Source organism: Solanum stenotomum, chromosome 7 (assembly GCF_019186545.1).
Source record: "Solanum stenotomum isolate F172 chromosome 7, ASM1918654v1, whole genome shotgun sequence".
Taxonomy (NCBI): Eukaryota; Viridiplantae; Streptophyta; class Magnoliopsida; order Solanales; family Solanaceae; genus Solanum; species Solanum stenotomum.
Genome location: NC_064288.1, coordinates 48,608,476 through 48,620,309, shown reverse-complemented (window position 1 = coordinate 48,620,309; position 11,834 = coordinate 48,608,476). Strand labels below are relative to the sequence as shown.

The 11,834-nt window shown below is 34.6% G+C and overlaps 2 protein-coding genes across 2 annotated transcripts; one reads left to right on the top strand and one right to left on the bottom strand.

The window, feature by feature from the left end:
• Window positions 1-3,762: 3,762 nt before the first annotated feature.
• On the top strand, window positions 3,763-4,346 carry LOC125871683 (uncharacterized). Its single transcript, XM_049552327.1, has 2 exons — window positions 3,763-3,921; window positions 4,012-4,346. The coding sequence occupies exons 1-2, from the start codon at window positions 3,766-3,768 to the stop codon at window positions 4,327-4,329; spliced, it is 474 nt and encodes a 157-aa protein (XP_049408284.1). The 5' UTR covers window positions 3,763-3,765; the 3' UTR covers window positions 4,330-4,346.
• Window positions 4,347-4,646: 300 nt separating this feature from the next.
• Window positions 4,647-5,751, bottom strand: LOC125869983 (uncharacterized). The gene is made up of 4 exons (XM_049550360.1): window positions 5,476-5,751; window positions 5,069-5,395; window positions 4,978-5,037; window positions 4,647-4,844 (listed from the first exon to the last, which is right to left on the bottom strand). The coding sequence occupies exons 1-4, from the start codon at window positions 5,749-5,751 to the stop codon at window positions 4,647-4,649; spliced, it is 861 nt and encodes a 286-aa protein (XP_049406317.1).
• Between the last annotated feature and the right edge of the window lie 6,083 nt (window positions 5,752-11,834).

The following is an 11,834-nucleotide window of genomic DNA, read 5'->3' as shown; positions in this document are numbered from 1 at the left end:
ACAAACTTAATGTTTTTTGGGGTGGTGGGTGTAAAAACATAAAATTTTGAAGTTGAAAATAATTTTTAAAAACAAACTTAATTTTTTTTTGGAGGGGGGTGGGGGCTGGTAGGGGTGTTGATGGGGGGTCGAGGGTAGGGGGTGGGGTGGGGTTGGGTAAAAAAATAAAAAATGGAAATAGGAAATATCTTTCAAAAATAACTTTTAATTTTTTTTGGGGGGGCGGGGGGGAGGGAGGTAAGGGGCTGGGGGTAGAGGTGAGGGTGGGGTAAAAAAATAAAAAATTGAAGTTAAAAATATTTTTTAAAAACACTCTTTAATTTTATATATTTTTTTTTTATGTGTGGGGGGGGGGGGGGGTTGGTTTGAGGGTAGAGACAAAAAAATTGTAATTTGAAGTTGAAAGAGAGTTTTGGAAAATGTTTTCCTTAATTTTTGAAGGGAAGTCATTTTCCTTAAATTTGAGAAAAAATAGTTGATTTGGGAAACATTTAACCCAACCAAACATTAGAAAATTGGAAAGCATTTTTCCAAAAAATATTTTACTTCCTACCAAACACGCTCTTAGTCTTGACAAGCCAATCTAATACATCAAAAGAGTGGTTGGGACGTAATCTATACACAACATACAACGTCTAAAAACTAAAGACATAAGAAAACCATAGTAAAAGTGTCATAGTCTTCGGAACAAGAGGACTCACCAAGTTTTCACGGTCAAGTGATCAACTAGCCACGAGCGGGAGAAAGAGAAGCGCCAGACCCTACATTATAAGAAAATGTAGGCACAAATATGCATTAGTACATGAAATGTACTAAGTATGAGAAATATGCATAAGAATGTAAAACATGATCATAAGAGGACATAAAGGAAACATAGTATGCATGACCAAGCTAAATCATAGTCAAACCTTTAAAGAAGAAACATAAATCATGAACATGGTCAATGCACCTTAATATCATATTGAAAGCTTTATAAGCCTTTGAGAACAACTTAGTTCGTTTTGTGAGATATTTATCGTTAACCGACATAGACCATGTGAGCTATAACGTGGAATTTGGTGTCTTGCTCCTGTTATACCCCATTTTAACCGAATCAAAATAGTGTACAACAGTTTGGTGATTCCTAAAGTAATTACTAAATCAAGGAGTCGTCACCTAATTATTTACGGTGAATCAGGGCACCTAAAATTGATTAAAGTAAAGTCTAAAGTTAACTCCATTTTAAGGTCTACTAAACATAAGATTCTAGGTAAGGGTTCAACTAATCTAAAGGGAAGGGATTAGGCATCCTTTAAGATCCATTCAAAATGATTAACCGGTCGAACTTAATTAATTAATTAGGCTAAGTGTAAGAGAGGTAAAACATCAAAATGTATAAATACTACATGTAAAGTAACTTAAATAACGGTGCTTGAAAAACAGTTTTGTTAAAAGTCCTTGTTGAAAACAAACTACAATTAAAAGGATTTTGAAAACATAAATTTTTATTGTTGGTTGAAAAGGGGAGCAGATGTGATACAGACCCATTTATATTCAAAGCAAGATTCATGGAATTTGTGGTTTTTCAAAGACATTAGGCAAGTTTGATTCGATATGGGTAATTATTGACAAGTTAACTAAGTATACACATTTCATTTCAGTCAAGGTAACTTATACTGCAGAGAAGTTAGCCAAACTCTATATTCACGAAATTGTTCAATTGCATAGAGTTATTATTTTCATCATATCAGACAGAGGTACGTAGTTTACTTCTAACCTTTGGAGAACCTTGCAGGCTGAGTTAGGTACTAAGTTGAATCTTAGTACCACATTTTACCCTTAGACAAATGATCAGTCTAAGCGGACAATTTAAGTTCTGAAAGATATGTTTCATATGTGCGTGATAGATTTTGGTGTTAATTGAAATCAGTTCTTATCCTTGGCGGGGTTTTCATACAACAATAGCTATCACACAAGTATTGATATGGCTCTATTTGAGGCATTGCATGAAAGGAGATATAGATCTCCCATTGATTGATTTGATTCATTTGAGGTGAGACCTTGGACACTGATCTTTAAGGGAATCATTAGAGAAGGTGAAATTTATTCAGGAGAAGTTTTTAGCAGCTCAAAGCAGGCAGAAGGAGTATGCAGACCGGAAGGTCATGAAGTTGAAATTTATGAAGGGAGAGCAAGTGTTGCTGAAGGTTTAACCCATGAAGGGGGTGATTAGGTTTGGTAAGCGAGGTAAGTTCATTTCGAGGTATATTGGGTCGTTTGAAGTACTTAAGCGTGTGGGAGAGGTGACACATAAATTGTCTTTGCCTTAAAGTTTATCCGGGGTACACCCGATGTCTCATGTGTATATGCTGAAGAAATATCAGGGTAATGAGAACTACATTATTCACTGGGATTCGATCCTTCTTGATTATAACATAGCTCATGAGGAAGAGCAAGTAGCTATTCTAGCTAGGGAGGTTCACAAGTTAAGGTCAAAGGAGATTGCATCTGTGAAAATCCAGTGGAAGAATTGTCCGGTTGAGGAGTCCGCTTGGGAGATTGAGGCTGATATGCACAAAGATATCCACACTTTTTTGTCGATTCAGGTACCTTTCTTACCCTCGCTTTCTTTTGACCGTTCGAGGACGAACTGTAGGTAAATTGATATCTGATGTAATGACCCATTAGGTCATTTTACGTACTAAAATTATTTCGACTCTTTCCGTAAATTTTAAATGGCGATTTTGAACTATTTACTAACTATTATTTTTTAGTTGATGAGTATTTATTACATAATTAATTTTTAGTTGATTATAATTGGATCAAGTCTGAAATTTATTTAATACTCTATGTCACTTGGCCCATATATTGAAATAAAATTAGTGAAATTCAGCAAATTTAATTGATAATTATTTGAGAGGAAATAAATTAGGCGAGAAGAGAAGACATACATGTACGAATAACAGAAACAACCACAAATCTTCAGGTAAAGCTACATTTGAAGTTTAATGCTGGATTTAGATTTGGAATGTTATTTGCTAAGATAAAGGATAGCCTATTATTACTATATGTTGGTATATACTGGAAAGTATTAAATTTTCGTATAAATTGGTGGAGGCAAGGGTGGTTTCTATTGGTTAATTATTGATAAGGTTTAGTTTCTCAATATTTACTAATGATTACTACATGTGGGTAATGCGTAGGTATTAGATTGATATACAAGGGTATAGTGCATATGATTTTGAGGTTTTGAGATTTTGGTTTTTCGTTAATAGTTTGTAATTGGCTTATTCTCTTATTATTAATCGATCATAATTCAAGTTTTATTAGGGAAAAGGGTCAAATGCCCCCTCAACCTTTAGCCATATTTCCAACTACACACTTAACCTTTTCGGGGGTCCTATTACCCCCCTGAACCTTTTTATTTTTATATTATTTCACCCTCAAACGCTGATGTGTCCACATACATGAACTCACCTTCGTGAGGCGCATAACAATGTAATAAAATGTCCACGTGGAGTCCAAATAATCCTCCCAACGGTAACTTTAGTCTTTATATAACCCATACATTTATTTTTTATTCTTTTCTCAATTCATTTATCTCCATCTCTTTTGTTCTTGAACAAAAGCTCTCTCTCTTCTTTGTTTTTCATCCACCATTTTCAAAGCTTGAATTTAGTTGTTGTATCTTCTCCAACTAAGATTGAATGTAGGGTTTGCAATTTTCTCGGATTTCCCAATTCGACAGCTTGATTTTTTTTTCACTTTGTGTTATTAGGGTTAGGAATGTCAAATGCAAAATTGAATAAGCTATGCATGGAAGAATCAGACCCAATGCTCAAAACCATAGTACGATGCAAACATGGAAGTTTGTTGCATATGCAGACTTCTTGGTCGAAGTCGAATCCCGGAAGACGATTTTGGTCTTGCCCCTACTATGGTGTATGTGAATTTTCTTCAGTTGTTTGATTTTATTGGGTTTAATTGATGTGAATGTTAATAACATGAATATATATTTTTTTATTTTTTCAGGAGAACAATTGTCATTTTTTCCGATGGAGAGACAGAGAAGAAATCGATCCAAGATCCCAATTTATCCTCCCAAAATTGGTGAACAAAATCAAAGAGTTGGAAGATGAAGTTTGGAGGAGACAGATTCAAATCAATGAGCAACAAGTTCTGATTGATAATTTGACAGTAGAGAAGAGGTTCAAACGAAGAAAGTTGAAATGGTGTACGTTTGATTGGAAGGTCATTTTGTGTATTTTGATTTGTGTTGTTGCCTTGTTCATCAACAACCTATTTCAAAGTAGGGTTCATTCAAGTATTGAACTAATTGAATTGCCATAACGTATGTGAGTAGTGAGTAGTGAAAGGAGTTGAAACTCTCTTTTGGTTATCATATGTAATATGAGAAATTTTGTATATCAATATATGAATCTTTTCGGATAAAGTAGTTGATATAGTAGTGTCTATATTACAACAAATACGGGAGAAATTGAATAAACATAACACCATTTGTAAAATAGAAGGCCTTTAATTGACATAATCGATTGTAAAACAGGCCTCACATAAGGTCAAAGTACAATCAAAAACCAAAAACCAAAAACAAAAACATAATTTGATGTTCAATACTAATACATCATCATTCAAAATGGGAAATATTTTCATGAACTACTTCCTTTTGATTTTTTTCTTTGTTCCTCTCTCATTTCTTGAAGTTTGCTTGTTGAGATTGCTGCTTTTCCATTCCATTTCAACTTGGGTGCAGTACTTGGTTTGTAACCAATATCACCAGTAACATCAGCAGATTTTGTCACCTTTGTTGTACCAGTAGAGAAGATCTTACAACTTGACATCCCAGGCTGTATTCAAATTATGAAATAATTAGTGAGTGAGTTGAGTTTGTAGTTAAACATAAAAAAAAAATAGTATAATTGAATCAATAGAAAACACTTACATTGAGAGCTTTGAATCCATTTTCATCTTGAAACACACCCATTCCAATGACTGTTTGCCTTTTGTATGAGGTTGTGCTTCCCCTACCCCTTCCTCTTCCTTTGTTACTATTAGTTAACTGGTAATCAACAGGTGTAGAAGATCCAACATGGTAATTAGCAGGTGATGGACATGTAGGAGGTGCACTAGCTGCTGCAGGTGGTCTTCCTCTTGCACTCTTTGCAGGTGTTGCAGATGCATTAGGTGGTCTTCCTCTTGCACCTTTTGTAAGTGTTGCAGATGCATTAGGTACTGCCAGTGGTCTTCCTCTTGACCTCTTTGCAGGTCCTGGAGATGCACTAGGTGCTGCAGGTGGTCTTCCTCTTGACCTCTTTGCAGGTCCTGGAGATGCACTAGGTGCTGCAGGTGGTCTTCCTCTTGACCTCTTTGCAGAATGCTCACCTTCTGTTTGTGCTTTCTATAAATATAGTTAAAAATAATTGTAGTTATTACATATGAGATCTCTATCACATACCAAATTAAAGGTAAAGATGTTACCTTTGGTCTGCCTAAACCTGAAGTTTTGCCATTTCCCTTGTCTATATTTGATGGTTCTTCCCTTGTTGATGACTCAACCCTTTGTGGACATCCTCTCTTGTTGTGGCCTCTAACATTACAGTTACTACATGTCATGGCAAGTCCAGTTCTAGGTAGCTTTCCAGATTTTTTACTCTCACCAGCTTCCTTCTTTCTAAGTTTACCTGGCCTGCCAGGCATGCTTTTTATTTCTGGTGGTGCAACTGTGGGGTTAGTAGATACAGGCCACATCTCCATGTTTGTGACAGGTTGAAGGACATTGGCATAAGTCCTCAAGTAAGTTGCCTTACTATAGCAGTTGTCAATGTAGTCAAGAGGTTCACATTTCTTAAAGTAAATGGCGGCCACAACATGTGCACATGGTATGCCTTTTAACTGCCATACCCTACAACTACAAGTCCACCTACCAAGATCCACACTGTGTTGAAATGGCCCTTCTTTCACTTCAAATCCATCAACTCCATTAAATTCAATATTACAATTCATTGACCTATTAATATTCTCCTGTAGTACCTTCAAAGACATTGGAGAGAAATCACACATCCAAGTATTTGTGAACTCTCTTAAGTTGGCTATTCTTGTCATCATATTTACTCTTATCTCATCAAGCATAGTAATAATTGTCTTGTGCCTAGCTGCCAAGATCCATGAATTAAAGCATTCAGACATATTGTTGTCTACAGAATCACATTTTACTTGACTATTAGAGTAAACCTTACACCAGTACTCTATGTTGTAGTACATAAGATCATCCATCATTTTTTCTGGACCAAGTAACTTCATCTTTGCAACATTTTTCCTCAATTGAGAATCAAAGGTACTTTTTGCAATAGACCAAAACTGTTGTCTTCTTTGGAGACCTCTCCAGTCCTTAGCCCAGTTAGCTAAGATGTGTCTAGCACACATTCTATGTTCAGCAAGAGGTAAAATATTTAAAATTGCTCCTATTAATCCCTGTAATAGTTCTAGATATGTTATAATAACAAATATAAGAAAATTGATAAAGATATATACAAAATAAAATAGTACACATACCTTTTGCATATCTGTAATCAGGGTGAGATCTTCACCATCTCCTAGTCCTAGATCTTCCTTCAACAGTTTGATAAACCATGTCCATGTCTCTTTCTTTTCATACTCAACTACTGCCCAAGCAAGTGGCAGCATCTGGTTATTACCATTTTTGGCCACAGCAACTAACAATTGTCCTCTACAAACTCCTTTAAGAAAACAACCATCTAAACCTATGCACTTTCTACAATTTTGGAATGCCTTTTTCAATGGATCAAAGCATATGTAAAAGCTCTGAAATATTGGCCTACCAAGAGCATCAGGTTCACCAAGTTTAACAACACAAGTGCTCCCTGGATTGGTCCTCAACAATTCATCTTTATAGTCAAGAATTTTGCCAAATTCCACAATATGATCACCCATGATATCTTTCAACACTTTAGCTCTTGCCCTCCTAACAGTAGTCTTGCCAACATGAATTTTAAATTTTTTCCTTATCAACTCTTGCAACTTGAAAACTCTTATATTTGGCTGCTCATTAATCCTTTTTCTAAAGTGTGTAGATATGAACTTTGCATTACACAAATAATTTCTAGTTGTGCTGTTACAACTATGCTTTGGATTGTAAGTCTTTATCATGAAATCATTTGTTGTTTTGTCAAGACATGCAAACAAAAGCCATGGGCAACCTTCCTTGCACCTACATCTAACTCTTTTTGGCTCATTCACACACTTCTCTATTTGAACTCTTTTCTGGACAACATATTTACTAACTGCTCTTCTAAATTCATTCACATCTGCAAAGACCATACCCAACTGCCATACAACTTTCTTGGCAGTAGGATCATGTATAATTTTCTGATTACTTGGTCTCCTCCTTCTTTTTACAGTTCTTGGTAAATGTACTCTTTCAGATTCAACACATTCATCACTAAATTCATCTCCATCTATTTCAAAACTTCCATCATCAGAACTTGCAAAATAAGGCTCATCACCTCCTAATCTTCCTTCAACACTTATTTTACCTGTTTGAGTTTCATCAAAACCTAAATCTGCTCCAGCTTCACCTACTGGTACCTCTTCAGTATCAACTGGTACTCTCTCTTTTCTTTTTCTTCTTTGAAAAGATCTTTTTTCAGCCCTCAACTCCCTAACCTCTTCATGTACATCACTACCATAGTCCTCATCATCATCTCCCACCAATCCACATTCAGACTCAACACTATCTTCAGTTGAGTAATCAGAACCCTCTTTTTCTAAGAAATCAGATTCAACAGGGCCTGAAACTAGATCATCAGCATCTTCAATACTAGGATTTGCAGCAGTGACAGGAGTTGTAGTGGAAGGAGATCTAGGAGCAGCAGTTGTAGTGGGTGGAGTTTTAGTGGAAGGAGATTTAGGAGCAGCAGTTGTAGTGGAATGAGTTGTGGTAGTGAAAGGAGATCTAGGAGAAGAAGTTGTGGTGGGAGGAGTTGGGGTAGAAGCAGATCTAGTATCAAAGGTAGTAAAAGGGTCTTCACCTACCCCACTTTGTTCATTTACTTTATTAAAAGTTGAACCAGATTCCTCCATATACCCATGAGGAACATTTTCTAATAAAATAAGGGTGGGGTCCACAACTGCATCATTAATCAAGTGCTTTACATATACCTCCACAATATCTCCATCTTCCAAAGAACAACTTAAGTCTAAAATATCCATATCATTATGAATATCTTCCAAAATACCACTGTTAGGAGGTTTAATACTAAATGTGCAAGTTGTTGTGTATCCTAATTCTTTAATGTAGCCTCTTAATTCAAAATAGGACAGGCTATCCACATCAACATCCAAAAACTCTGTAACTTGCCCACCACTGTAAACTACTTGTCCACTACTCAAATCTAATACTCCACCATGATACCATCTTAAAGTAACCAAAGTAAATCCACTCATCTCCTACCTGAACAGAGGTAACACTAGTAAGGAATGAGAAACTCTACTTTTTGAGGTTGTACTTTACCAGTAAACTACAAGACTATATAAATTCACGAAAACAAGTAAATAACTATTAAAACCCTAATAAACTACATACAACGACACACATATCAAAATAGCATTTGAATGCCTGTGCAACAAATGCCCTAAAAATCAACACTACCATCAAAACTAAAATCAAATATCAACATAACATTCAGTTGGTAAAGAATAGCGTTCAATTAGAACTAACCCTAATAAACATTAAAAGGCCCTAAAAACCTCCACACTACAACACACCAGTCAAAATAGCATTTGAATACGCAGTAAAAATAAAACCCTAATCAAACACTAAATCAAAATAGTATTTAGCTAGTAAAGATCTAACCTTTTCTCAGAAGAAATAGTAACTAAGCTTCCGAGCAACGTCAATAATGGAAGATCGTAGAGAAAAGGAAGAAGAACTAGAGATTTAGGAAGAAGATCGAGAATTAATCTAAGGAAGAAGAATGAGGGTTAATTTGGTTCAAAGGTAAAGGTAGAAGAATGAGGGTTAATTTGGTTCAAAGGTAAAGGTAAAGTTTTATGACATATGTCAATATGTGAGTCGTGTAAAGTCATGGGGTCCACTAATATATACGTGGACAGCGCGTGTATACAAACATTTTTTATAAATCTGGTTTAGGTGGACACATCAGCGTTTGAGGGTGAAATAATATAAAAATAAAAAGGTTCAGGGGGGTAATAGGACCCCCGAAAAGGTCAAGTGTGTAGTTGGAAATATGGCTAAAGGTTGAGGGGGCATTTGACCCTTTTCCCAGTTTTATTATATTGAGATATGTAATTAAATTTTAGGTGTGTTGTATTTTATAAATATCATTAAATTTATGATATTGGAGGAATTGAGACTTAACCCTTGACTTGAAAATTTAGGAACATGTGAGATTTGGCAAATTGATTGGCATCAAGATTAGGAACTTTATTATAGAATTGAGCGTGTGTACTTACAGATTATGCATACTTGATAGATTGAAATGTTTGGAGGCATTGAAGAAATGAAAAACATTAATGAATTAGCTTGCTTGACTTCGGTTCTTCAGTTGAGGTAGGTTATAATTTGTTTTATGTAATAGAGATACTCTTAATAGTGATTGATAGTCATTGATCAATGTTGTGAAATTTTCTATGTACTTAATGGTTGTGGTTTGAATGATGTTTATGTTGTTGTGATTGGTTTGTAATCCTAAGACCACGAAATCCATAATCTTGAACTTGCTCTATCAAAATGATGTCTTGAATAAAGAAGGCTTGATGAAATATTGTTACTGAAGTGTAAAGTGATGATAAAGAATGATGAATTAACTATATTATTGTATCGGGTACCACGAGCAGACACAATATATTTGGATCGGGTGCCACGAGCCGACACAATATAACTGGATCGGGTGTACGTTCTGACACGTTAACATTAAAGGAAAACATATTAAAATAACTTAATGTACTCAATCTCAAAGAACTCATTTCTCGAAAGAATGTGGTGTGGAGGCCTGATTCCTCATGTGTGTTCTTGATATTGTTGACTAATTACGTACTTGATTCATTGTTGTCATCACTTATTCATGTTGCTTGTTCCTCGCCACCTGCTAAGTGCTATAGTTGATTTTATTATATTACGTTATGCATATTAGTTTCTATTTTGAGTCGACCAATGATACTTACTCAGTATATGCATGTAGCCCTATACTTACCCATACTTTCGTGTTCCTTTTGTGGAGTGCAACAAGTGTACCACATACTTCGTCTCACTCTCAGCTCTAGTCAGTCTCCAACACATCAAATTCTAGGGTGAGCTATTTCTTGTAGCTCGTGTTGGATTCTCTCGGTCATAGCATGATGTACTTAGTTTTCAAACACAAACTATTATATTTATCTATTATGGTGTCTTTGATACTCTCAGACTTGATATTTGGGGATTAGATGTCCTTGATGTAATGACTTTCAGATTTTGATAAGATTTGAATTTTCCGCATCATTGTCATATTGCATAAGTTCAACTAAGATAAGTTGGAATTTGCACTCGTTGGTTCCTCCACCTAAAAGGTTAAATGTGAGTCACTCATGACCTGTTTTGATTCGTGACAAAAAAGATCTTCAATTTATAGATTTCCAAAGCCTTTTTCTCCAAGAAAAGGCTTACTTGTCCTTTCTGAAATAAAATACACTTACGATAAAATTCAAATAAGATAAAAAATTCAGAACAAGTCTTAAAAGCATTTATATTTCGTGTGTACATTTTATTAGCAAATGACAAAAAACTCGGATTTTAATTCTACGAAGAAATCACATATTTACATACCCTAATTTTAACCTATAAATTCGCCCCTATTGATATCAATATTAACTAATTAGAGTCGGAAAAGTTTAATATTATCTATTCCATAGAAAATAGGATTATAGTCTTACAGTATCCTTGTTCTAAACAAAACTATCCTTAATAATATAATTTTTTTTAAAATAATATAAAATTCTAAAGAGAAGTGTTACTCTTCTCTCTTTCAAATTGTTTCAAAGAAACAAATATAAAATTTTAAAACTTGTGTTGGTGTGTTTACAAGATTATTGAAACATATTACCTTAAATATGTCGATATATTTGTGTGACTATACACAAATCTCATTAAAAGTATAAAAATAAGTCATTATTTTTGAGATATATATATCTACTACTTATATATAAGTGTGGATAACCACACATGTGGAGGTCAACATGCCTGCTTCACCTGTGTGGTTCCACATTTATATATATACTAGTAAAGAAAGCCCGGGCGCTGCCTGGGCCCAACATTAATAAAGTTATATTGTTACTCTCTCCGTCCCATATTAAATGAGAATCTTACTAAAAAAAAATTTTCATATTATTTGAGCACTTATTAAATTAGGATAGAATTAATTAATTCTTTTCCATTTTACCCTACAATTAATATGACCATTCCTATATTGCATGTGTATTTTTTGTAACTCATTTCAATGTGCATTGATATAAACAAAGGGTAAAATGGTGAAGTCTTCCAATGTATTAATGATTTCTTAATCACCGTGTAAAGTTGGAAGTGCCCATCTAATATGGGACGGAGAGAGTATAGTTTATGTATTGTTATAAAATTAGTAAAGATTGTTATAATATATTTTGCTCATAAGTGAGCTAATATAAAAACTTATTTGTCATTTGTCTTTTTAATTTCAATTTCAAATAGCAAATAAATGTACCGATAAGATTGAGGGTAGAAATGAAACATATCTTTCTAAATTTAAGTAAAAATAAACAGAGTAGAAGTAACATTAGGGTTATCGATA

What these genes read in the sequence shown, in the direction of transcription:
- LOC125869983 (XM_049550360.1), bottom strand. Translation starts at nt 5,751, where the DNA reads ATGGAGATGTGGCCTGTATCTACTAACCCCACAGTTGCACCACCAGAA. An exon ending in CAGGTTTAGGCAGACCAAAG is followed by an intron (nt 5,396 to 5,475) that starts GTAACATCTTTA and finishes CTATATTTATAG; the next exon opens with AAAGCACAAACAGAAGGTGA. An exon ending in ATGTTGGATCTTCTACACCT is followed by an intron (nt 5,038 to 5,068) that starts GTTGATTACCAG and finishes ATAGTAACAAAG; the next exon opens with GAAGAGGAAGGGGTAGGGGA.
- LOC125871683 (XM_049552327.1), top strand. Translation starts at nt 3,766, where the DNA reads ATGTCAAATGCAAAATTGAATAAGCTATGCATGGAAGAATCAGACCCA. An exon ending in GGTCTTGCCCCTACTATGGT is followed by an intron (nt 3,922 to 4,011) that starts GTATGTGAATTT and finishes TTATTTTTTCAG; the next exon opens with GAGAACAATTGTCATTTTTT.